The 27829-nt window shown below is 40.7% G+C and overlaps 2 protein-coding genes across 2 annotated transcripts in view; both read left to right on the top strand.

Moving 5' to 3' along the window:
* Window positions 1-50: 50 nt before the first annotated feature.
* klhl30 (kelch-like family member 30) lies at window positions 51-7125 on the top strand. Its single transcript, XM_081381667.1, has 8 exons — window positions 51-192; window positions 979-1817; window positions 1904-2090; window positions 4666-4752; window positions 5388-5543; window positions 5672-5860; window positions 6087-6232; window positions 6353-7125. The coding sequence occupies exons 2-8, from the start codon at window positions 1044-1046 to the stop codon at window positions 6596-6598; spliced, it is 1785 nt and encodes a 594-aa protein (XP_081237793.1). The 5' UTR covers window positions 51-192; window positions 979-1043; the 3' UTR covers window positions 6599-7125.
* Window positions 7126-7774: 649 nt separating this feature from the next.
* Window positions 7775-27829, top strand: part of crocc2 (ciliary rootlet coiled-coil, rootletin family member 2) — a gene marked incomplete at both ends in the record, with an annotated part of 51279 nt that continues 31224 nt past the window's right edge. The window contains 3 exon segments of the mRNA XM_081380500.1: window positions 7775-7816; window positions 8225-8372; window positions 8482-8588. Coding sequence (XP_081236626.1) covers window positions 7775-7816; window positions 8225-8372; window positions 8482-8588 — 297 coding nt within the window.

Here is a 27829-nt window from a genome sequence, read left to right as displayed (position 1 = left end):
AAGAGCAGCTGGGAACTTAACTCTACTATTTTGACTGACCTAAAAATAGCAGTGTGAAAGACAAGCATGCTCTCCCAGTGACTCTGCAGAAGACAACGTGTCCCCCATTTCAGACAGCAGCAACAAAATAGATTGCCTTTTAAAAAAAAGTACTGTGAATAATGAATGGTTTCTGCTTTCATTGGCAGGCAGGTAAGTTTAATTTAGAGTATTTTTTGTCTTAAAAAGAAGAAATTAAACTTTCCAAATGTTATAAGTACTGTCAGTTGCTCCTTGGACAACAAACTTTGTATTTTAAGTAAATGGACCTAAAAATTATTTGAAGTGTCTGTTATTTGAGAAAATGTTAACAGATATATTTGTGTTGCACATTATAGAAAACAAGTAAAGAAAATTATTTTGAATATTAAGGGAAAAGTGTATACTTTTCAATTTACTTTGAGTCATTTTGTTGTTCCGATTAAATCAACGTCATTGACGGTTTGTGCAAAAAGCCACAGAGTAAGCTATCACATCATTAGATTTGTGCAGTTCTTCAGAATCAGAAACAACAATCATATTGGAAATTCACAAGAATGGCTATTTTTTTTCTTGTTTAACATCTTCTTTTGATTCGCCAGTGATATATATTTTTTTAGTGTGTTATGTGTGCAAACTCTCTAACAGGCAACAAAATTCATCTTGAATGTTAGTAAGTTTAATTCTCAGAATTATACTCTCCAAGTGTGCCTTTCAGATATATTGTCTTTGGCAAGAACCTGTTTTTAACTTTGGTGAAAATCATCTGATAATTTGACTTATATTGATGTTCTAACATGACTTCATTCTCTACCAATTTGTTTCTGAAATGTTCTGTTACCAAGCAGAAAGACTGAACATTTGTCCTCAGGTCACTGGAGGCTCCACACTGCTCTGATCATGAATGTCGCAATCAGATTTCATGTGACTGATTATACCCATTTGTCTTGTCCGATGTAGGTAAACACTGAAAACATCTGTTGGTTGGCCCTGAATGCATTAAGGCCACAGGTCAGAGTGTCGTCATGGTGCGAAATGTAGACGACCTAGACTTCTGCCTCTCTTCCCACCCGCAGAGCATCTTAGAGGGCCTGCGCTCCCTCTGCTCTCAACCCAAACTTGTGGATGTCACCCTGAGCGCTGGTGGACGGGATTTCCCCTGTCACCGTGGAATCCTTGCACTCTGCAGCCATTACTTCCATTCCATGTTCTCAGGTGATTTCGTGGAGAGCATTGCTGCTCGTGTCGAGCTTCATGATGTAGATCCGAATGTATTGTCAACACTGTTGGACTTTGCTTATACAGGGAAACTCACCATCAACAAAAACAATGTGGAGGGACTCATGTGCACGTCTAGCCAGCTCCAGTTCCACACTGTCCGTACTGTATGCAGCCGATATTTGCAGCACCAGATAGATGCCACAAACTGCTTGGGAATCCTTGAGTTTGGAGAGATCCATGGATGCCCTGAAGTGGTTGCTAAAGCATGGGGCTTCCTCCTTGAGAACTTTGAGGCAGTGCAACAACATGAGGAGATTTTGCTGTTGGAGAAAGAAAGGCTGGTGGCCTGCCTGAAGGATGAGGATCTGCATATAAGAGATGACCGGTCCTGTACCGAAGCAGTTTTGGCCTGGGTCGGGCATTGTAGAGAAAATCGGATCTGCCACTTGCGAGAATTGTTGAGCTTGACTAAGCTTTCCCTCCTCCCAGAATCCTACCTCACTGAGAACTTGCTCAAAGAGCCATTGGTGCAGAACTCGCTTGAATGCAAAGAGTTGGTGGAGGGAATATGTAGAGAGGTCAGACAAATCTATTTTATTGAGGTTTCTTAAACATAATGTTCCATTCTACAAAATACATTTTGTGTTGTTGTTTTATTCTTCAGAAACGAGAAATGACTGGAGGTGTGTCAGAGCAAAGAGTCACTCAGAAGGCCCTCAACCTGCAGGAGGTTTTATTTGTGATGGGTGGTCCCTCGCTGGATGACTCGGACGATGAAGACGAGGATGAAGATGAAGACACAGATAGAAGGTTGCACCCCAGAAATTGTTGTTTCTACAACCCAAAGCTTGGTAAGGACAACTTCAGCTGGCACAGCAACTCCACTAGGGAGAATTACCATAATGTGGAACACTTAAGATCTGTTCTGCATACTACCAGTCAAATCTGAATACACTTCAAGGGGTAATTCACTGCTAACAAGATGCTCTTTTAATAAACTTTGGCCATCACCTGCTGTTAGCATTCTATTGACTCCCATTCATTTTGGCGTCACTTTGACAGCGAATAACTTTACATCCGAGGCGTTTAAAGACTCCATTTGTCCATTATTTATTTCTAAAGAAACACGAAAATGTATAAAAGGCTCCATTGCCTTGTATCTTACGTTATGGCCCCGTAGAAGCACTTTTGGTAAAAATAGGCTAACGATTGCGTCATAACCACGCGACTCTCTGTCGCACAGTAGAGAAATTACCGTATGGACAGCTGTCTATGATGGACAGGAGGAGAAGCTTGCGGGCAATCGGGGGGACGTGGAGGCAAAATGACAAAATAATTAATCAGAATACTTAGCAAAAGTTGCTCCTGCTCCTAGCTCATGGACAGCTCCTACTCACACTCTCTGTCTCTGCAAGTTTCGGAAGGGAATGATTCAGATTTCTCTTGGCACAGCTACTAGAAGACAGACAGGTTACTCACGTCACATCTACGTCGTCAAGCTCAGTTTGAGTCTGCGCAGTACGCTCGGCCATCAGGAAGTGAGTGCTTCTAATTGACTTCACTTTTCTCTCTTGAATCCAATGGGGTCGCTGTGTCCATTTCTTTTACTGTGTATGCCTGTATGCAGTAGAAAAAAAAAGAAAATGGCTGTGGTGTTCCCTTTTGCCAAAAATATAGGAAACCTACACAACACCCATAATGTGAGCAGGATTTTAATATATACAGTGTATATATATGCAAGTTGATATTCTTATTTATCTTATTTATATTTTTTTTTCAAGCACATTTTACCAATTCCAAACTACATCAATCTTTATAACTACTATTCATTTTGTAATTAAATAATTTTTAAGTGATATTTAATTGTTAAGGAAGGCTGGAAGTGAAAATGCCTTATATTCAGGTGTGGATAATTAAGCAGGTTTTATTTTACAGTTAAAATGGGCCAAAAAAGAGATTTAACTTATATAACTGCACTAAAAATGAAGGTGTGACAAATGGACAGCAAAACGTTCATAAGCTCAGCAGTGTCATAGAAAAACAGTCCAAGAAGAAAAGACACATGTTAACTGCAAAGAAAATTAAGAATTAAAGTCAAGAATTAGATTTGAAACTATCAGGAACCCTTTAGTCTCCAGTGTCACCATTTCCCAGAATGGCAGGTGTCAGGATCTCAGAGACTTTGCTATGGTAAAGAATCCTAAAATATGACCCACACTTAATAAGAATCAAGCTGAAGTGTTGTGAAATACATAAGACTGTTTATAGACAACCTATCTGTCTGAAGGCTTTATAGACAGATAGGTTGAGAGTGACTCTTGAGGGACCAGCACCAGTTCAAGCCAGACAACAGCAGCGGTGGCGAGGGAGTCGTGCTGTGAGCTGCTACAATGACCAAGTTGGACCTTTCAGGGTAGGAGATGGACTTAAAATCAACTCCCAAAACTTACTGCCAGATTCTGGAAGATTAATTCTTCAAACAGTGGTACGACAGGATGTGGTGCTGGTCCTTCAAGAGTCACTACCAACCTATCTGTCTATAAAAAACAAGTCTTCATGTATTTCACAACACTTCAGCTTGTGATTCTTATTACATGTGTGTCATATTTCAGGATTCTTTACCATAGCAAAGTCTCTGAGATCCTGACACCTTGTACTTCTTGAGACTCCAGGATAGGTTGCAGCTCTGGGAAATGGTGGCACTGGAGACTAAAGGGTTCCTGATGGTTTCACACCTAATTCTTCACCTTAGTTCCTTTTTTTTTTTTTTTTTTTTGGCAGTTAACATGTCTTTTCTTCTTGGCCGGTTTTTGTATGACTCTGCTGAACCAGTGAGTGTTTTGCTGTTCATTGGTCACGCCTTAATTTTTGACCTTTCAGTGCGAGTTAAATCTCTTTTTTGGCCCATTTTACCTGTAAAATAAAACCTGCTTAATAATTTTGCACACCCGAATATAAGGCTTCCACTTCCACTTCCAGCCTTCCTTAACAATTATATATCACTTATAAATGATTAAATACAAAATTAATAGTAGTCATTAAGATTGATGTGGTTTGAAATTGGTAAAATTTGCTGTGGGAAGAAATATGATAATAATTATGCATGCTCTCTCTCTCTCTGAATTTCTTTACCATATTAAAATTAAAATTTTTAAAAGGGTAAGTACGATGCTTCATCTCTTGATGCTGGTTAAAAAAAAAAAAGTATTATTCCATATCCTTTGATGACCTTTACTTTACTTATTCTAAAATGTTAAAAACAGTAATAATAAAAAATGAGCATGTATATCCAAACTTTTAATTGGTAGTTAACAACCATGTTCTAGCTGGTTGTTATGTGATGAGATCTCATTTACCCTACTTCACGCTATATACTGTATACATGTGCATTTTTAAGAAGAACATTTCTTTTTTTTTTTTCCATAGGGCAGTGGTTTCAGTTACCTGATTTTCCCAACTACAATAAATGGGGTTATTCTGTTGTCTCATTAAACAGCAATGTGTATGTCACAGGTGAGCTGAACTCTTTTCATAAGATATGTAACCATTACCTAAGGGCTGTAACACCCATATCAACTTAGACAAAACTGTTTTCTTCACAATATTTATAGTAGTATTGATAATTAGCTGATTGGTTGGTTTGGTCTGCATGCCTCAAATCATAATGACAAGGAAAGAGAGCCTGAAGAAAAGAGAATGAAATGATACAAATAAAAAAGTCTCTCTATTTTTACCAAGAGAAAACAGTCCAAAGATTTTCATGGTATTTATAGAGCCTGTGCCCTTTGGGAAAGGATCAGTAAGATTTATAGTTATTACACACATGAATGGAACGTCATCTCCAATGAGGATTTGGAGATGCTGAGATAAAACAGTCCCATGTCTTATAGACAATCCTGCTAAGACTCACATAAGACCTGAAATCACTTTAGAAATGTGGGGACTAGAACGCAAAAAAGCAGAACATTAACTTTGGGATGACCTGGAATACTTGGGGCATTATTGCCTAATGTTGCCTGGTCACCAATGGGGACAGTTGAACCTTCCTGTTGAGCTGAGGATTTATTCAGATAAATCAGCTAAGCCTTCATCTGAATTTACATGGAATGGAAAAAATACCCATTTACAAGATTTTTTATAACTCTCAGGTGGATCAAGAGGGTCTCAGTCCAACACGTGGTCCACCACAGAGACCTGGAAGTTCATCACTCGTGAGGGGAAGTGGGTCACAGTCGCCCCAATGTTGCGGCCCAGGACTAACCACTCTTCTGCAACTCTCAATGGAGAGATTTATGTAATTGGTGGTAAGAAAACAAATCAGTTTCCAACTGCATGCTTCAGACAAAGACATTTGTGTAGATTTCCCTGCAGAACTGGACATTTTTATGTAACATAAGACATTGCATTTTTCTTTTTTCTTTTTCATTGACAGGTACTACAATGGATTTTGTCGAAGTTGAACATTATGACCCATTCAGTAATTGCTGGACTCCCACGGGCCCAGCACTGAAGTATGTGACTAACTTTACAGCCACATCGTGTGAAGGAAAGCTGTACCTCATTGGTTCTTGTGCTGTTAAATATAATGCCCTGACTATGCAGTGCTACAACCCTGTCATAGGTAAGAAACAACACATGTCAACGTGTATTACATCACAAGTATCATTAAAAACAAACCACATCTGTCATATTAGAGCCTCTAGTAGTTTGGAACTAGTAATTCAGAACAATTTTATGAGACACTTTACAAGAGTCTTCACTCATGGAGCCCTGCCAACATTGAAGCACAGTTCAATACTATGTAGTCAGAGTATACTTTTGTAAATGAGGGTTCTCTTCTTCAACAGATAGCTGGTGTATCATCTGCTCTCCTTTTATTCCTAAATATCTCTCTTCTCCCCGCTCTGTCTGTATGGATGGAGTCATTTACCTCGTAGCAGATAACACCAAAAAGGTTTATTTGTATGACCCAGAGGGTAATATGTGGGAAAAAGTGAGTTTTATGTGATTTTTTTTTTCTTTTTTCTTTTTTTTTTTACACAGAAAATCAAGCACATATAAAATTAGCCGAACCCTCATGTACTGTTTTTATGTTTGGCATTTTTCTTCCCAGATTCAGTATCTGCACACTCTTCATGAGAATGGGGATTTGGTGGTTCTAGGCAGGCAGTTGTATGTGACTGGAGGGCACTGGAAGGGAATGGAGGGGGATTACAGTGTGGAAGTGGAAGTATACAACCGTGCCTCCAACACTTGGAAGGTGGACTGCTTTCTTCCCAGACTCTGGTCCTACAGTGGCTGCTGTTCCATTTTCCTGGACACTTCACAGTGGACTGAATTCTTCCCTGAGGAGACTTAATATCTGTCCTGTCCCCTAAATCCTGACTTAAGTTTTGGTGCAAAATGTCCACTTTTCTCAGCGTACACTGGCGACTATCATTTAGAAAAAAGGAATTACAATATCAGTTTATAACAATCATAACCCAGAGAGCACACATACTTCTCCAAGATGTGTTAAAGAGCAGTTCATCTGGAAAGCATCTGCTGTGTACAAACATCTGATAAACATCTTTAAAAAGTCAGTTTACATTCACTCTAAACCATACATCTTAAAGACGGTTTCTGAATGTCTATTTAACATATGATAGGAAATGTCTTAGAGACGTATTGCAAACACTCAAAAAAATAAAATAACGTGTGCTAATAATGTGAGGTCACTAATTTGTTTTACTCTAAAGATAAAATCAATTATTTATTTTATTTGTGTAAAATTGTGTATATTGAGTTTTGTGTATTGTTAGGCTATAAGGGGTATGTTTTTTAGCCTTACATGTAGCAGCTAGTTGTTATTTGCCTTCATGTGGTCAATAAATGTTTGTTTAAGCATTTTTGTTTTTGTATCACATGATTTTTCCTGTAAAATTCTAATTCAAGAATTTAATCTTATTTTTGACTATTTTTTTTTTAGAAATGTGTTTTATTTTTAATCAGAAAAAAAGTTGTATCATGTTTATTACAAAATTGTGCCGTTTAAAACACTTGTTAGTTATCATCAACATAATGCATTTTTAACAAAGTTGCAACATGACTGGAATAACCAGATTTGTTCAGTCGTGACTTGCTGCGTTTGTAACTATGGAAGCCGAAAAGCTTGCGTTTGAATTCTCATGACAACACGCGAGAGCGTCCGGTTTCCCTGGCAACCATAGGCACCCACCTCAAGCTTGGGCTGTGATTGCAACTTTTACACTTGTGGCTTCATACCAATACTAACGTTAAATAGTTTGCGTTTAATATGCTTGTGCGCGTTATTAAAGCTTTGACATTGAAGTGCAAATCACTCTGCAACATTGTTTTTCCTATAACGTTAGAGCAAATCTTTTAATGCATGTAAAACTTTATTAGCTTACATAGCAACTTGCTAAACCCAGTTTAAGCGTTTAAAAGCACTTGAAGTCTCAGCAAGAATTGAGGACAATTGGAAAAACGTGGCTGTTCGGTTATTAAAGTGCATTGGATCACTACCAGTTTCCAGATGAGTTGTGAAGGGGATCAAGGACTGGAAGCCGTGATTCAGGTAACGTTAGCCTACGTGTTTTCCAGCAGGAAAGCTGATCTTCACCAGCTGTAACTTAAATAGGTTATTGCACCTATTCAAAACAGCATGTGTGAATGAAAGAGGAGAGAGCTTGATTTAATATTAACGAGCCTTGCAATGTTTCAACAAATTAAGGTAGATCAGTGGGTCCGTTTCAGGTTCTTCTGTGAAACCTGAAGACAGGTTACTCATTTCCTTGTGCTGTTGTGATAACAGATTGAAACATATACAGATACCACAAACTAGTTGCAATGATAATAAAAAAATATTATAAATCAAATACATAGTTTTATTAACAAACATCAAAGCTTTTTAGATCTGCAGTGAGACTAGGTCACCTGATTGTATGTGTGAGCCTCTCTCCATGCACCAATATTGATAATGCAGAAGCTGGAGGAGTCACTGCTTAACCCAGATAGCAGTGCTGAGGAAAAGACTTACACTGTGCGTGGGGATGAGGAGGAGTCCAGCACCACGCCAGTTCCTGCCCGCATCCGTGAGATCATCACCAGAAACCTGGCTGATACGCCCACAGGTATACTCTACACTCTGAATGAGCTCATTGGTGACGGGTTTGCTGGTATAATTAGAACACATGTACATCCTATCATTTCCTGCCATGTTTTCCTCTGGTGATGTATCAGGCGAGAGCAGTGAGCTGGAGGAGAACCGGCTGCCGAAGGATCTGCCTTCTCAGATGAGCACAGACAGAGACCAGCTGCTCAGCAAGCAGGCTGCTCTCACTAGCCGGGTAGGAGCACATGCACAAACCTCACACATTATTTCCTTGGGTCTCTGGACTTCCAGTTCCTCTGGAAATCTGACTGATACAGTAAACCATTAATGCATAGATAAGCACACTTCACCACCTGATGGTGTGTCACTGTGTATAATGGACTGCATAAGGCATATTTGGTATCTTCATCTCAGATAATAAGCGAATTATTGCCCTAATGAAATGTCACAGGTATCTACCACATTTTTTTTTATCGTAAGAGCCATTTTAACTTCTGGTGTCAGGCCGCTTCCAGTTTTTTTTTAGCTGTACAAAAATATGCTACTTCATATTGCAGACTTGTGTTTTTTTATCATATGTTAATTTATTGTTGGAATCATTAACACACTGGTTTGTAGTGAAAGTTTTACCATTTACTGCACTTTATTCTAGTTTTAATTTATTCTATTCTAGTGTATTACTTTATTCTAGTTATTTACCTATCCACCTTTTTCCAAATGAGCCTACTGCTTTTTAAAGGGATAGTTCACTTTGAAATTCAATTTTGGTATGTTTTAGCTTACCTCAAGGGCATCCAAGATGTAGGTGTCTTTTTTTCCGCAGTAGTTTCAATTTTAATATTTTTAGGTCAAACCGTTCTTGTCTGTCAGTCATTTAATGCAGGTCTATGGTCACCCCCTCAAAGAGCATGCACAAAGTCCAAATTAAAACAATTCCCCATCGTCCAAATTAAACAATTCCCCATCGTAAGTACACATTGATGGCCTAAGACACGAAACGAGTGGTTTGTGTGAGAAAATGAACAGTATTTATATCGTTGTTACCTCTTGAACACAACCACGTCCAAGTGATCTGAGGGTGCGGGCGGGTATAGATATATACACTAGATGTCTCTTGGCTACGGTTTCGTTCCAATGAACTGCAGTAGCCAAGGCGACATCTAGTGTATATATCTATACCCGCCCGCACCCTCAGATCACTTGGATGCGGCTGTGTTCAAGAGGTAACAACGATATAAATACTGTTCGTTTTCTCACACAAACCGCTCGTTTCGTGTCTTAGGCCATCAATGTGTACTTACGATGGGGAATTGCTTAATTTGGACGACGGGGAATTGTTTTAATTTGGACTCTGTGCATGCTCTTTGAGACAGTGACCATAGACCTGCATTAAATGACTGACAGACAAGAACGGTTTGACCTAAAAATATCAAAATTGAAAAAAAGCGGAAAAAAAGACACCTACATCTTGGATGCCCTTGAGGTAAGCTAAAACATACCAAAATTGAATTTCAAAGTGAACTATCCCTTTAAATTATGGTTGGCACTTCCAGTTTAAGGAACTTCAAATAACTGAAACAAATAGTTTTAAATAATAAGGTTGCGCTACAAATAATGCTCAATTTTCATCAGTCAGGAAAATAATGTAGCTCTTGGTATTTTATTGTGACATTGGTATCACAAGAATATCTGTGACAAAAGTTATTTTTAGTCCTTTAGCTGTGTTCTGTTTTTCCTTTCTTTTCTCTTTGTATTTCGTATTAAAATGTAATATATTTTCCGATCCCGAGAAAAAAGCCATACTCGCATCTCTTTTCCTTTTTTCACACGGCACTTAAAAATGTGGGTTTCTTCTCTTTTTCGACTTATAATCCCTATCAGCAGTGTTTACCGGTAAATACAACATTTATCTGTCAAAATGAGGAAAAGCACTTTGAAATATTCATCAGTGTTCCAGTTAATGAAGGAACATTTTTGATTAACTCAACATAAACTTATGTTATATAATATAGACTTACATGTATTACTATACAGTAATATTGTCAATAATATTGTTGCTAAAAGACTGCTGATAGTAATTTGTTAATGCTTTTACACTTTTAAGTTTTCTTTTGATGTTCAATGGTTGAGGGGTGAATGCCACCTCCCAGTTTTTGCAAATTATTATTATTATTGCATTTTTTGAGCGAACCTTTAGACAAGTGTATTTGGAGTCACTGATTGTTTATTGATTAACGAAATTTACTCCCATGATTCACACAAAGCGTTATGGGGCACAGGATAAAGGTTGGTGGCGTCTAATGAATCGGAAGTCTCCAAAATTCACAAGGAGTAGCTTACTTCCACCTTGAAAAAAAAGATGGATAACACTGTTCTATGATCTCATAACTTGCATTATTCATGGTTTCTCTCCTTTTCCCAGTCCTCCCTTGTCTATCAATCTCGTCAACCCCGCCCAAGTGCATTCCCAGAGGTGCATCGGAAATCAAACCGAAAACAACCTGATATCGATGGGAATGTGATCTTGTCCTCTGGCAGTATGGTGAATATCTCTAACACACAGTGCCAAATAAAAAGCATAAGCCTCCATCTGGTGTAAGCATGTGATTGATGCAAAGTTTCTGAGACCTGCATATTTGCCTCCTTGTGTGGAAGTCAAAACATGTCGGTATAGTGTAGATTATTGCCTCTCTAGGCTTTGCATAATGGACACTGAGGGATTGTCCATCAGTAACCTGGTGGCAGGGGTTTCATGCACTCTGAACTAACTAATGCAGTCTTGGTCCCTGAAAAGATTTTAAGTGAGTGTTTCCCTCCGTCCAGCAGTTTTTAAGGGATTGAAAACAGAGGAGGGACCATCACTAATAACGTGAGAGGTTGATGGAGCACCTTTGGACCCTGTTCCTATTTTCCTTCATTTTTTTCTGCACATGTTGGTGGATAGACAGATGTGTGTGTAGGGAAGAGATCAAGAGAGGGAGTTACAGAGGCTCTTTGACAGAGAAAGAGGGAGCCACATGGCTTTGAAATGGAATATGTGCTCAGCAAACATCAGAGCCGCAGTGCTCTTTCCGAGAGGGAAAACCCGTTTGGAGTTTTTGATAAACAAACGGTGGTAAAGGGCCATGTGAAAATCAACTGTGTCACATGGAACGAAATATATTTATTTCTGCTTGAAGCTGGACTTTGGCTCTGAAAAATGGAATGTGCACCCTAGCGTTTACGAAGGTTTGATGTAAACTGAGCCATAGTTTATTCTGAATCTACATTTCATTACATGTGATCAAAGTGGCAGCTCTCTGACGTCAACATTTTAGAATCAGAAATGAACACATAATTACGTTTCACAGTTTTTTTTTATCTCAAGCTTTTTTATTGTAGAGATTTGGGTGCACCTCATGAAGTCCCTTCTGTATGGCAATCGAGATCTTCAAACCTAATTTCAGTACAGTTTAATTAATTGGCATGACTGTTTTTGTTTTGGCAAAGATTAAATGAAAGATGAAAATAAAAAAATTAATAACGATTTTGAAGAAAATAAATAAGTTTGTAGAAAAGTTCTCTTTCACTTTCTTAAGTTTACAGCATCACCTTGGCCACTGTCTTTCTCCCCCAACCTTGGTGTTTGGGGGAAAATAAAAAGGTCATTGGCCTTCTCTCATGGGACTGTGAAAGAAAAAGCTCATTTTTCATATACACAAAGCTGCCATTTGTGATAACAGTGCACTCTTTTTGCTGGGGAAGTTTAATGAATGCCAACTGTGCACATTGCCAGTTGAGCCTATTTTAAGATATGAGCTATATATAAAACTTAATTAGTCTGGTTGGTATAAATAAGTCTTTTTTAATCCACACATTTATATTTTTGGAGAAGAAAGGCCTATGTCACATGAACTCTGAGACAGTCTTCTCTCTCTCTCTCTCTCTCTCTCTCTGTCGCCAATGGAAAATGTTTTTTTCCAGTGCGAATGTGCTGACATTGTGAAGTCAAATGACACCATTCATATGAATGTAAACTTTAAGATGTTATGGTAACATATCACAGTAACTATACGCTGGGTATATTAACATGAGGTAATGAGTCCTATATGCTTACTAATTCAAAGTCTGTATTCAGCCTCAATCTGTCTTGATGTGGGAATGACATTCTGGTGGAGTATGATCCATTTAATCTGTCATTCCCAATTAAAGTATCAGTCATTATGTTTTCTGTGTGCATACCACAAAGAGCAGCGTTAGAACATGGATAAAGGCCAGTTCACACCAAGAATGATGACTATAAAAATAACTATACCGATAACTATTTTAGTGTCTACACCATAGACTGTAAAAGGTCTACACCAACGCACGATTTTGTTCTGTTTATTATAAGAACACACTGCAGACATGTTGTCTGCTGCTTTAAATGATTGAGCTCTTTAAAGCAGGATGGATTCTGATTCTTTCATTCTGAAAGTGATTCCAACAATATTGTTATAGTTGTGTATCTGCAATTCTTTTATATTTCGAATGATTTTATGCTGCAAGGATCCATTGAATTGTTCAAAATTGACGGTTAAGACATTAACATTGTTACTAAAAGATCTTTTTCAAATAAATGCTGTTCTTTTGAACTTTCTAATGAAAAAAAAAATGCATAACAGATTCCATACAAATATTAAACAGCACAACTGTTTGTAACATTGATAATAAATGTTGCTTGAGTAGCAGAACATCATATTACAATGAATTCTGAATGATAAACTCATGGACAGGCACAGACGTGGCGGCGACCTTCGTGGTTAAGGGCTCAGGTGGCATGGCGGCGGCCATCTTTGGCGAGGGTTCAGGAGGTAAAGCGGCCATCTTGGTCAGAGACGGGGGCTCAGGCGTGGCGGCGGCCATCTTGGCTGAGGGCTCGGGCGGCGAGGCGGCCATCTTGGCCGGAGATGAGGGTTCGGGCATGGTGGCGGCCATCTTGGCCGGATGTGAGGGTTCAGGCGCAGCTGACCTGGCGTGAACAGTCTCTGGCTCGGCAGGCATGACGTGAAGAAGCTCAGGCTCGGCAGGACTGATGGATAGTTCCGGGCAGACAGATAGAACATACTTCCTCTGGACGAGGGCAGGAATGGGACTCTGGAAGGGTGGTCTCGGTGGGACGAGACTCTGGAAGGGGGCTCTCGGTGGGACGAGACTCTGGAAGGGGGCTCTCGGTGGGACGAGACTCTGGGAGGTGGGACGAGACTCTGGGAGGGGGCTCTCGGTGGGACGAGACTCTGGGAGGGGATCACCAACTCCAAGAAATCCCTGGTGTGAGACTCCAGGGAGCGGTCCTTCTGCTCCAGGCATAGTAGGGCAACTGCGGGAATGTCCATGACAAAAAAACAAACGAAAGAAAACGCCGCAAAAAATAAACAGTAATTGGTTAACAGTAACTGTTACGGCTGAGGTGGTTGAGACAAAGCACATGACGAAGGAGATTCAATAGGAGACTTTAATTCAAAAATAAGGCCAGGAAACATCAACTTAAAGTAAAAGATACAAGACAAGGAACAGGGAGAAACTGAGGTCTTATATACTGAGACCATATCAGGGAAACGAGACACAGCTGGGGAAAATGAACTCAATACGACTAATTAACAAGACAACACAGCTGAAACAAGGAACCTAATAAACTAGTAACCAAGGAGACAAACAGGTAGGGAACAGAGGAGAACTGATAAACAGACTAGAAGTTTAACAAACTCCGACATAAACATAACCCTGACAATTTCTTTAACCACCAAATTATCTTACTGTTACGATCACTAGTTGCAGCACAAAGAAAAGTTGTCAGGATCTAGATGCAGCAGCTTCTTTTGTTAAACTCAACTTTACAAAACACTGAAGAATCTCTGGAACAGAACCAATGTAGTAATGACGTAGAGCTGAAAGACGCACGGGGTTTAAATACACAACAAACAAAGGAACTAATGAGACATACCTGAATTGAAACTCAAATCAGTTACCATGGACAGGCAAAGGACAGAGCTAATTGGCAAACTAGAAAGCTAACTAAGAAACTCATACATTCACAGAACAGGAAAACAGATCAGAAACAAACTCAAAACGTGACAAACAAGACTCAACATGACAATAGCCCGCCCTCCCGGAAGGCTCGTCCTCGCACCGTATTGCATCCACGGGTGGGAGTCCTGGAGGCTGACGAGGACGTGACTTTGTAGAACAGGAATCCTCTAGGGCGGTGGGGGCAGTTCAAGGGGGCCATTGGCCTCCGTGGCCTTGACACTAGGCTCGGCCACGATGGCTGGAGATGTATAGCCCCACGAGACACACCTGAACTGAAACTCGAATCAAATCAGTTACCATGGAAACAAACAGGCAAAGAACAGAACTAAGTAGCAAACTAGAAAGCTAACTAAGGGGCTGTTTACACGACACCATTTTCAACTAAAAATGTAAAACTTTTTATGCGTTTTGGCCGTTCATTTACATGACAACAGCGTTTTGGGGGCCTGAAAACGTAAACTACAAAAACACGAATCTCTGAAGACGATGACACCATGCACATGCATATTACATGTTCAGTCTATAGTATTTCATCAGCATCTAATCGCCTAGCAGCAGAATATAGCGTTTTTAGTTGTTTTCACGGATGCGTGTAAATGGGGATCGTTTTGACAATGGTGTCGTCTGCACGCGAAAACTCAAAGGAAAAACTTCTCCCTTTTAAGCATATCGTTGTCGTGTAAACGATACCCTAAGAAACACAGACATTCACAGAACAGGAAAACAGATCAGAAACAAACTCAAAACGTGCCAAACAGACACTTACAGAGTAGATCTGAGGCCAGCCTGTGAAACTGCTTATAGAGTGCTACTTACCTGCTCTAGATGGGTTTCCTACATTGTGTTGATTTGATTTAGACGTTAGGCTCTAAATCACAGACTAAAATTTAGCTGGATTCATGTGTGCTCGTTTTACTCTTAACCTTTTTGACTTGGTTTATTTGACTCAGCATCTCTGCTAAAGTAGGTGATGAAATGATAATTTATCTCTTTTTATCTCTTCAGAGTGTGTGGGTGTGTTGGTCGGTTAACTTTAGTTGTCCTTTGAGATGTTTCTTGTTCTTTAGTCTGGCAAATACCTTAAAGAAGTTGAGATGCAGTGGCTTTAGCAGCTCTGATCTGTAAGTGTTCCCTCTCTATAACCCAGCGTCATTGTGGCGCACTGTGGCACATCTTACGACACTGGACTAATTGAAAAGGAGAGGCAAACCTTCTCGTGGCTCTCAGGACAGTTTGAGTGTGGCCTCCTAAACAAGAGTGGGAATGGAAATATTTGGGCTGGGAGCAAGATTTTGCTCTTGAAAGCACACCTCTGTCTCCTGGTAAAATCGCAGCAATCTCTTGTGACCCTTGAAAATTGCCCCTGAACCGGGATAAACCTTGACCCAGTTTGAAAAGCTGCATCGTCTCAAGAGGACGAAGAAAATGTTGATGTGAACTTTGACCTTTCTGCGTTGATATTGGAAAAGTGCCAGCTTGCAGTTTCTCAGGCACTGGGGCCATGTATATTTGTGTGGGAGTGTGTAAGTTTGTATGTGTGGGTGTGTGTCAGGGAATTGCGTGGGTATATATTTTACAGCTTCAAGGCAGTTTTTGGACCAGGATTGTGTGAGACAGTCTCCCTGTGTGTTTTTGTAGGAGTTACCCAAATGTAGAGTTAGATGTATGATAAAACAGAAATGTTAACCTAATGGAACACTGTAGAAAAACAACAATCACAGGGCCTTTTAAGCTGAGAGATAAATCACCAAACAAGTGAAAAAAGGGTTTGCAGCTAAAATGTGATGCTATTTGTCAGAAAACCTTTCTCAATTAATCCAGACTTGCAGACTAGTTGGAGACTTTTTGACAAAGAGCATGGCAGCTTCCAGCCTCTGCGTTTTTGACCTAATCCCCACTCCTTTTTGCTTTAAAGGTCTTGTCAAACATGATTGCCACTGATATGGTTGTTTTGTTAGAGTGAAAATGGTGCACTGTCTTTGGCTCAATGTTTAGAGTTTGTTTTTTCATCTACATAAAGCTGCTAAGCTGAGCAGTGGTCGCTAGTGGAGCTGAGCCAGTGAGTCTGGATCTGTCAGCTGTCTATGAGTCGTAAAAATGATTGACGCTCCAGAGAATCATTCCTCAAAGTAGGGATCATCCCAAAGTCCTCACTACATTTAATTAAGTGCCATTTATCTTTTTCTATATTTCTCTCTCTTTTCCCTGTTTGATTGTTTCTTTCTTTTTTCTTTTTTGACTGTGGGAACAGAAGAGCGAACTTCCTAGAAAGTATTTTACTATTTGCTAGCCATTTAATTTAGGCTTGACATCTAATCAGCATAGTTGTACCTACATAGCCATTGTTCCAAATGGAATAGTTAAATAAAATGAATATTCTGCCATTTACTCAACCTGCATGTGTTTCTTCCACAGAACACAAAAAGAGACATTTCGAAAAATGTACTGGTGGTTCTTTTCCATGACATTAAAATGAATGGGGACTGGAATTTTCAAGCTTTAAAAATAATACAAAAGGACAATAGAAGTGTCACAAAGTGTTCTAAATTACTCTTGCAGTATATTCCAGTGCTGCCTCCGAAATAGTGTACTATGTAAGTTGGTACTACATTTGAATTTACTTCGCAACTATACAGTATGAATATAAGTATACTCTATATAGTATGAATTAAATTCGAACGTACTACATCCGCCATGTTGTTACTGTCACGTGACCTATCGGCGTCAGTTGTGTCGCTTCACTTCAATTCATAAATCCCCTCCAAAGTAAAGTGTTCATTGAATGCGCACTCATCATTGCACTCAGCCTGTTCCCCATTAGCATTGTCATTTCCTTGTGTATATATACCCTGTCTGTTTTAGTGTTTGTCACGGAGTCCTTGTTATTGTCAAACCACTTCTTTGCTCTGTTTTTGCATGTTTATTGTTTTGTGTTTTTGGATTGCCTTATTTGGATTTTGACCCTGGCTTGGACTAGTTGTGAGTACGGATTTTCCCTAATAAACAAACTGCAAATTGGATCTTTCCCCTGTTTCCAGTGTGTGGATCGTGACAGAAGGACTCCGTCACACAAAGAGATCCAGCGGTATGTTTGCCCACTTCTCCTCCCCAGCCACCGAGCGGAGAGGAAAAGATAGGTTTGAGGGAACCCGTTTAGCCATTTTTCGTGGGACCCGGGGAGGTCGCAGAGGAGTTGGTCATCGAGAGGAAGTCCAACATCACTTTCCTCCCCTGCCCCCCTTCGACCCTGAACTCATGAGGGAGGGATCGGAGCCGCCGTCTCGCCATCGTGGACGGAGAAGGGGGAGGAGGCACACGTCTGCCGATCCAGAGAAGGTTCGCGTCACTTCTGCCGATCCTGGGTCTCCGGACAAGATGGCTGCCGCAGAGCTGGTGTCCCCTGAGAAGATGGCCACTGAAACATTATTGGATTATTTTTCTACGCTATTCAATATCCTAGAAATTCCCAGGAGTGTTCACGTCACGTCTACCGATCCAGAGACCGTTCACGTCACGTCTGCCGATCCAGAGACTGTTCACGTCACATCTGCCGATCTAGAGATTGCTCACGTCACATCTGTCGAGCCTGTGTCTTCAGACAAGATGGCCGTCGCCGAGCCTGTGTCTTCGGACAAGTTGGCCACCGCCAAGCTTGTTCACGTCACGTCTGTCAAGCCTGTGTCTTCGGACAAGATGGCCGCCGCCGAACCTGTTCACATCACGCCTGTCGAGCCTGTGTCTTCGGACAAGATGGCCGCCGCCGAGCCTGTGTCTTCGGACAAGATGGCCACCGCCGAGCCTGTTCACGTCACGTCTGTCGAGCCTGTGTCTTCGGACAATATGGCCGCCTCCGAGCCTGTTCAAGTCATGTCTGCCGAGCCTGTGTCTTCGGACAAGATGGCCGCTGCCGAGCCGGTGGTATCTGTTCCTGAGCCGTTGGTGCCAGTTCCAGTGCCTGAGCCGTTGGTGCCAGTTCCAGTGCCTGAGCCGTTGGTGCCAGTTCCAGTGCCTGAGCCGTTGGTGCCAGTTCCAGTGCCTGAGCCGTTGGTGCCAGTTCCAGTGCCTGAGCCGTTGGTGCCAGTTCCAGTGCCTGAATCGATGGTGCCTATTCCTGAGCCGTTGGTGACAGTTCCTGTTCCTGAGCCGTTGGTGCCAGTTCCAGTGCCTGAGTCGATGGTGCCAGTTCCAGTGCCTGAGTCGATGGTGCAAGTTCCTGAGCCGTTGGTGCCCGTTCCAGTGCCTGAGCCGGTGGTGCCAGTTCCGGTAGTGCCAGTTCCAGTGCCTGAGCCGGTGGTGCCAGTTCCACCGCCCAAGGGGTCGTCTCCGCCCCGGCCGCCCGAGGGGTCGTCTCCGCCCCGGCCGCCCGAGGGGTCGTCTCCGCCCCGGCCGCCCGAGGGGTCGTCTCCGCCCCGGCCGCCCGAGGGGTCGTCTCCGCCCCGGCCGCCCGAGGGGTCGTCTCCGCCCCGGCCGCCCGAGGGAAAGTGTCCGCCCCGGCCGCCCGAGGGAAAGTCTCCGCCCCGGCCGCCCGAGGGAAAGTCTCCGCCCTGGCCGCCCGATGGACCGTCTGCTCCGCCCTGGCCGCCCGATGGACCGTCTGCTCCGCCCTGGCCGCCCGATGGACCGTCTGCTCCGCCCTGGCCGCCCGATGGACCGTCTGCTCCGCCCTGGCCGCCCGATGGACTCTCTGCTCCGCCCTGGCCGCCAGATGAACTGTCACTCCCTGTCCCCGTTTCCCTCCATGGACCTGGCCCCCCATCCCTCCCCCTGATCCTCCACCAGTCCACCTCCCGCCTGGACTTTTGTTTGTCTGTCATGTCTTGGAGCGTCTGGTAGCCGCTCCGTAGAGGGGGGGTTATGTCACAGTGTCTGGTTTATGTTCCTTGGGTCTCCACTAGATGTCCTCCTTCCCCACGGTGTCCATCACACTCTTGAACTACATTCCCCATGATCCTTGTCTTTTCATTGCACTCAGCTGTCCCTTATCACTCATCATTGCACTCAGCCTGTTCCCCATTAGCATTGTCATTTCCTTGTGTATATATACCCTGTCTGTTTTAGTGTTTGTCACGGAGTCCTTGTTATTGTCAAACCACTTCTTTGCTCTGTTTTTGCATGTTTATTGTTTTGTGTTTTTGGATTGCCTTATTTGGATTTTGACCCTGGCTTGGACTAGTTGTGAGTACGGATTTTCCCTAATAAACAAACTGCAAATTGGATCTTTCCCCTGTTTCCAGTGTGTGGATCGTGACACTCGGTGGAAGTAATCGGTTATCCGGGGACTTTTCCTACTGTTTTTCGAATACTATGTATTCGGACATACTCTGTAGGCATAGGGTACAATGGGGCTAAAAAAATCCCCAAAAGTACCACTAAAAATAAATCATAAAAATGGTTTATTTTGTTTAAGAATCTTTACTATTCGAATCTAAACATGTTCTGTCAACAAATGGAAAAGTCAACCGGTTTCTTTCTTATTATGTTAATTATTGTGCCTTTAGCTCCAACAGCAACCCCAAACAGACCCCAAATACCACACTTTTACATATTCTTCCTTACATATTATTGTTGCTTTAATTAGCTTGAACAAAACTCAAAATCATTAAGAAGACATTTGTCTCAAAATATATATTTAATAATTTTAGCGATTCTCGTTTGCTACTTAGAACAGAATAAAAATATTAGATCAAATTGGCAGAGAATCAACTTTGCACTGCTGCCCGCGACCACGTCAAGGATCAAGCAAATTTCCAGTTGCATCTTGAAAAGCGGATGTTTTGGAAAGTGCTGTGGCAAGTTTTGTGCCATTTAGAGGTTTAGAGGAAAATCAGATCAAAGGTGCCTTTTACCCCAGTGCGCCTTTAGTACCCGACTGTTTCCCGCATACTGTTTAGCAGGGAAGTATTCAGTTTTGGACACAGCGCAGGTCTTTAGCAGCCCATTGATTGCTTTTTCATGAAAAAAAAATAAAAATGTATTCGTTATTTATGAAATATTGACTTGCACCCAGCTCTTCTTATGTTCATGTGAAAAGTAGTCTCTTCTGAGCTATATCTTTTCAATTAATCAGTTGATTCAATTCATAAAACCACTGCGAATTATTTGTTTAGAAATTAAGCTCAATGACTCAATGATCCAGTTGCAGCATTTTACTGCTCTTTGAATTTCCTTTTCAGTCTGTTGGCTACACAAAGCTGTCATATGGCTTCAGAAGACTTGTAATATAGTGCACTTTCATGATAATTTGATGGTATGTTTGCATGCTTTTTAAAGCTTAAATATTTCAGTCATCATTCATTGCAATTTCATGGAAAAGAAGAAGAAAAACATTGTTGCATCGTTTTGGAACGACATAAAGGTGAATAAATAAAAAGAGCAGATTTAAAAATATTAAGAGATCGATTCCTTTAAAGATCTTTTGCAGTGATTGTGTCGCAACAGTTTGGCTTTTCATTGGGAACAGACATCGTTCCTGGTTAGGATGCTGTTTTAATCACTTTTTTATTAGCACCCTATTCACGTCACCTATTCAATTTTATAGCTTAATTTTACATTAATTACAATGTGCATATGTTTTATACTTGTTCGCTTGTTTGTTTACATCCCTTGCTGTGGAAGGTGATTGTAAATTCCAAGCCCAATTGAAGCAATATTGCGCATGTGAACATGTGTTTGTGTTTGTATTTTGCGTGTGGATACTGCCTGGGTCCCGTTTTTTCCTCCCAGTAGGTCTTCTCCACAGCAGCTGTGACTGTGGTCAAACAGTGCTCCATGGTGATAGTTGTTGGTTTGTGCCTGGGGGATGCAGTGGGGTCTCTGAGCTGGGGAGCTTCACAGCTCTCTGATTCCTGGCCAGCATTGTGTAATCACTCACAGTGGCGCTGCAAAAACAGCTTTCACAATCAGCTGGATGTCTCTCAGCGGGCCAGCACTCCAGCAGGGACCGGGAGAAGGGCATATTAGTAGAAAGAGGACAGCAAGGCACAAGGGACGGGCGTGTTGTGTTTATATGTTTGAGTTTGTATGAACGTTTGGGCATTAGTGAATTTGCACGTGTGTGAGATAGATAGAACTGAAGTTAGCACGGGTAAGCATGGGGGAGTGTGTTTAGGTGTGTGTGTGTGTGTGTGTATATATATGCAGAGGAACTGTACGTCCGCTCCAGCTGTGTTTAGGAATCTGACAGATTATTCACTACATTAATTCCCTTTATTAAGCCTCTGGGTCCAGGCCAAGCCAGTGAGAAGCGCTCACAGCTGTAACCCCCTCCATGCCACCAGCTAGCATATGACTGACTTTATGGGTGATATTTGGGAGCAAGACATTTATAGTTATGTGCTTGTGTGTACATAAATATATCTGTATTTCTTTGTGTTTTTTCATGTATTTGTGTGTAAACAGTGTGTGCAGGTGTGATCCACCCACATCTATATGCTGTTCTGTAGATATATTCTGTTTTCCTCATTAGAAATTAAACTTAAAATGAAACACACAAATGAATTATAGCTGACTGCTAATAGGAAATCGGAAAATACACATTTGATAATTAATTAAATCGTTCTATAAATAATGAAACAATTCATGAATAAAAAATAAATAAATTCTTCACATCAATGCAAATAGGTGTCTGTCTCATGAAGTCCAAGACCATTGTCATGACAGGACAGCGTGACATAATCAAAGCATACTTGAATCTGGCAACTGCTGTTTATTTGTTTGAGTATTAGATAAATGAGTGTCAGAGGCAAGCATGGTCTTTCAGCCCGTAAACACAAAAACCAGGGATCACTTCATTTTCTAGAGATCTGGCAACACTGACTGAGTGCACCCTTAAAATTTTAATAAAAATTCTGTCATCGTTTACTCACCATCATGTCGTTCCAAATCTCTTGGACTTTCTTTCTTTGGTGGAACTCTTACAGTAATGTGTTTTCCACAGAAGAAAGTCATACAGAACGACATGAGGGTGAGTAAATGATAGAGATAGTTCACCCAAATTTAAAGGATACATTTAAAGGGATAGTTTACCCAAAAAGAACATTTCTGTCATCATTTAGCCTACGTTCAGACTGTAGGTTAATGTGGTCCAAATCCGATTCTTTTGCTCACATGTGACTCATGACAGTGTGAACAGCACAAACCACGTGGAATCGGATCTTTTCAATTCCGCTTTGTGCCACTTCCATATGTGGAAAATTCGATACAGGTCAGATGTTTTGCAACCTCAGTCTGAACAGTCATATTGGAATTAATGCAACTTTTACGGCACTCTAGATCAACATTTGTCACAATTCTGCGCTCATGGGAGTCACTTCAAAGATTTTACATACCCGAAGTTATCAAGACAGTTGCAAAAGGTAGTCAGTGGAAGGAGAGTGATGTGTCAGAACTCAAGTATTACAGTGACAGCCCTAGATACAAGCAAAACATGAGGGCTCATATCATAAATTTTTTAAAACTCTGCTCTCTTTTTTCGTAACCTTGTCATGGTTTTTTATATTTCCTGCACACGTCATGGTTTTTTATATTTCCTGCACACAAATTTGCTGGCTTCGACAGATCTAATTACTTAATCCTCCCTGTTCACTTCCGTATGACAGCGTTCTGCGTGACGTCTTTTTTTATCGTTCTTTTGCGTATGCGGGTCAGTCCAGAACCGTGAACTGTTCACATTGGAATCTGATATTGACCATATTTAAAACAAACATGTGAACAGATACATTACTAAAGTGAATGAAGAATACGTAACTTAGAAAACAGTAATGAAACTGCAGGATTACGGTACAAAGCTGGAAACCCTGCTGGCAGTATTTTACCGTTAAATTACTGAAAAGTTGTAATTTAGATTACGGTATTGAAAATGTAAGATTACGGTACACAGCTGGAAACCCTGCTGCCAGTATTTTACCATTAATTTACAGGTACATTTTTTTACAGTGTACAAAAAAAATCAGATCTGAGCAATAAATCGAAATTTACCACTAAAGGCCCGTTCACACCAAGGACGATAACTATAAAGATAACGATAAAGATATAATTCTAAAAATCGTTCTCCATATTAAAGAATAACAGAGTTCACACCACAACTATAACGATAAAGATATGAGGAACGATATCGTTGGGATCACTTTCAGAAAGATTTTTTTTCCAGCTGTCGAATGATAAAACACTGACAGCCAATCAGAATCCATTCTAATTTAAAGGTCTCGCGCATTTAAAATGGATCTGGATCATCCGTGCGCGCGCGTGCTTAGAATAAAAAGACCGTTATCGGTCGTTGGTGTGGACGCATATATAGCTATCTTTATCGTTATCTTTATAGTTATCGTGCTTGGTGTGAACGGGCCTTAAGGCTCGCAGTGTGAACGTAGCCTTACTTATACCGTTATATCATGCCAAATCTCTTGGAAATCTGTTGAACACTGAAGTCTCTTATTTTATGTTTTGCAGAAGAAAGTAGGCCCTAGTCATTCAGATTTGGAATGACATGAAGTTGTTAATAGAATTTTCATTTTCAAATAAAATGTCAGATAACTTTCACACCTAACTTTTAATCTCTAATTGATCTAAGGCAAATTAGAATCATTATTCTTCAGCAACATCTTGCAAACCGACAATGTGGACTAACAAAAAGAATTACTAAAAATATGAATTACTAATTGATGCACCGGTTTATAAAAATTGTGGCAACAATCCTCCTACCCCAAATTAGAAAATGTAAATGTTTTGATATTCATTAAGAGTGGCTGACAGAGTCCATTTAAGTGAATATTCTGTGCAGAGTTGCAACCCCAGGAAGCTTGACGGAAAATGAACATGATTCTAAATATGTTTTCTCTCATATTAGAGGATCAATCCACTCTTATGACCACATGGAGGGAGAAGCCGAATATTCTTGGCCCTTGTGCAAAGAGCTTTCAGTGGCCTTGAAAATGTTCTCTCGTTGGCAGATGAATCAAAGTGCTGCCGTTCCTTTATGTATTGTGAAATATTTATCAAACGAGACAATACAAGGAGTGGCACAAATCATAAATATTAAGTAATATAAAAAATGCTAATGCAAAACACATTTTAGAGAGAGGGCAGCGTGGGGTCTCGCTCTCTCCGTAAAAAAGATCTGGGGAATAGATACATTAAAAAACAGTGGAAACCATGTGGCAATACAAACCATGGATCCGGTCTTTTGCAAGATGTTGCATGTTGATCATTACTGTAAAATGTCAGTAGGTGACCTTAAATGAAAGGCTAGCATTTTGGGATGGAGGCCCCTCTCTATTAGTGGCCCTCAGAGGCCGTTCTGAATGCATGTTCTGCCGAGGACTGTCAGAAGTACAGATTCACCGTGTGGTCAGGGGATAGATAGACTGACTTTCAAAAACATGTATCTTTGTTTGAGTGATCTGACATTGTCAACCAATGGCATGAGTTTTAAAACAATGGCAGGTGAGGAGGGCAAAAGAGGTTGGTAGGAGTCTTTTACAAAACTATTTGGAAACAGTAATTATTTTTGCTAATCTGTTTGGCGCCACTAGTGATGCAGAAATTACACACTTGTCTTTATGCATGGGTCACTGACTCGAAAACGCTTTCAACAATGTGGATTCATTCACTAAACACTGCTGTGTGTTTATTGAACTGTTGTGGAAAATCGATATCACATCTGCAATCGTGTTAATATTCATGAAAAACAAACTTGTTTGTGTGATATTGCTTAACTATTTGCATGTGATGCAAATATGAAAGACAAAAACTCATGAAAAACAATCTCAAACTTCATGAAAAACGATCTTGTTCATTTGATATTGCTTAACTTTTTCATGTGATGCAAAAATGAAAGACAAAAACTCTTGAATTTTGGGGGCATTCCAACTGGGTTGTTTTTTGGTTTTCACAAAGTGAGGGACACTACTCTAAAGTTTTTACTCTAGAGTTTGCTTACTGTAAAGTCACATTTGACCATGAGAGATTTTGCGAGATTTCCCATGTTCACAGTCAGGACTCTGGTTGTTTGTGAATGGAATCTGTAAGTGTTTAGTGTGCTGTCTTGGTCACATCGCGTTACTCCACAAGGAACAACACTTTTTTTAAATCATGTTTGTGGTCTCTTACATTTTTTTTGTTCTTGTGCCTTCAGAAAAACCTTCAGTGATTCTGTTTGTTATCATTAGCTGTCTTAAATTAAGCTCAATCATCACCTATTTAATCACTTTATTATCTAATTAACTTCAACACTGCTTCAGTGTTATTGTAACACTCTGTAGTGTGGACACATATGAACACTGAGCAGTGTTAATTTAACACTGAGGATGTGTCCACACTACAGAGTGTTAAAATAACACTGAAGCAATGTTGAAGAATTTTAAAATTACCTTTACTGTAAGTACATTGTATAAAGCTTTAATCTGAACAAAAGCATGTGGCTGACACCCATGTTTGAAAATTCATCACTTATACATACACCGCAAAGGCTGAGTGGCCTCTAGACACGTGTGACAGCATTCTACCCATGGACCAGAGCCAAGCCTGCGGCGGCAGATTGGCTGCAACCAGAGAGAGGGACCAGCTCTAGAATTTAATACCATCATAATGCTGGGCTTGTTTAGTGCCGCTAGCAAAAAGATCCAATATCGACACATGTCATTGCATCATCCATCAGCCCTGCTTCAAAAACCTCCTGTCTCTTTGATGCTGCTGGTAAAGTTTCCTTCAGTAGCATATCTGTGATAATATTTTAACATGTGATGGGTGCTGTTAAGATTTGGATTGGAGAAGTTGGTTTTGGACAGTAATAAGAGGCAGGTTGATTCCATTCTCTTAAAGTTTTTGAGAAATTATCTGTTTGATGAAAGCTGAGATGCTGTATAACGTACATACAGTAGAAGAGTCCACATGGCCTGTTCATCGGGATACCAAATACACCAACGTAATCAATGTTATAATTGTGTTCATTTGAAAAATCTATCTGGGATCCTGACTTTCCAAAACTTCTGAGCTGAAACAACCATAATGATTTTGCATTATTTTTGCGTATCTTAATCATATGGATGCCTGTTTTCTGCTTTAATAAACCGGTAATTGCAACTTTATATCTCACAATTGTGCCTTTAATTCTCATAATTGCAACTTTACATCTCAGGTGACTTTAAATCTCGGAATTGTGACATTTGTGACTTTGTCTTAGATTTGACTTTTATATTTCACAAAATCACTATATCTCGTAAACGTGAGTTTATGTCTCACAGTTGTGACTTAACTGTAATGGTGTCTACAATGTGAATTTACTGTATATCTCACAACTGCAACTTTGTTCCTCATAATTGGACTTTGATTCACAATGTGAATATATCACATACATCATATATGTTTGTTTCTTGCAACTTTTTCTCACAATCTGACTTTTACTTTTGACATCGTGACTACTTTGTGTTATCTTGCAATTGTGACTTTGTCTTACAAAGTGATTTTGTTTCTCGTAATTGCAGTGTGACACTATTTCAATTGAAACTTTGTTTCACTTGACTTTATATCTCACAGTGTGGCTTTATACCTCACCACCGACTCTTTTTTTTTTGGAAGCAACTTTATTTTATGGATCAGAGGTACCTGCACACTAGATGTGTGCTGTGCTGTACCACTGACCCCCATAAGCTTTTAAGGCAGAACAATATGCTTGTGTGTAAGTGCCATTTATTTCATGACTTTGCATCAAACGCTTTTTGTGTTGTAGCAACAAATTGCCTCTAATTGTGCCAAAATAGTTGCAAAGATACATAATCAATAGAGTAGTGCAGCTGTTTCCAAAGGAGCCTTTAAACACAGCTGCTGCTGCACCCAACGTCCCCCCTCTCTCTTCTGACTCGTCCTCCACCCATGTTTTTCATTTTCTGTTCGCTTTCAAAAGCTGTCACCTTAACAACAGGCCGTATAATAAGTCCCTGTTCCCTTATGAGCCCTGAACCCCAAAACCGCCCAGAGCCGGGTGCTGGTTTGCCCTTCTTTGTAGTATATGGAATTAAAGCTCTCCGAATGACTGTTTGAAAATGTTTTATTAAGGTTTGCGAAGCCCTTGGCTCCAGTTGGGAACAGGGGGACCATTGTCCCTGCATCTTGTAGAGGCTGCTGTTCAGCTTAGCAGTAGATTAATGTTTGCCTGTGATTTCTGTATGACCTGTAGTTGTGTGTATTTCTGTTTCTTACTTCTTTGCAGAAAGGATGAAGTTGACTCTGCATCCACCTTCTACTCTCTCTACCCCTCGCGCTCTGTTTTTCTTGCTTTGTTAGAATCAGCTGAAGCAGCATGTTGTTGTGTTGAGAGGAAACATGTGGTTTTTGTTAGTAGGGACTGGGTGTCTGGCACCATGATATGCACTTGGGGGTTGAAGGAAGATGGGAGGGGTTGGAGGGGTAATGGGACATTGAGATTGAAGACCC

This window comes from Scardinius erythrophthalmus (genome assembly GCF_964197995.2).
Source record: "Scardinius erythrophthalmus genome assembly, chromosome: 12".
Taxonomy (NCBI): domain Eukaryota; kingdom Metazoa; phylum Chordata; class Actinopteri; order Cypriniformes; family Leuciscidae; genus Scardinius; species Scardinius erythrophthalmus.
This window is presented reverse-complemented; position numbering and strand designations above follow the sequence as displayed.

What these genes read in the sequence shown, in the direction of transcription:
- klhl30 (XM_081381667.1), top strand. Translation starts at nt 1,044, where the DNA reads ATGGTGCGAAATGTAGACGACCTAGACTTCTGCCTCTCTTCCCACCCG. An exon ending in TGGAGGGAATATGTAGAGAG is followed by an intron (nt 1,818 to 1,903) that starts GTCAGACAAATC and finishes TTTATTCTTCAG; the next exon opens with AAACGAGAAATGACTGGAGG. An exon ending in CAGCAATGTGTATGTCACAG is followed by an intron (nt 4,753 to 5,387) that starts GTGAGCTGAACT and finishes TATAACTCTCAG; the next exon opens with GTGGATCAAGAGGGTCTCAG.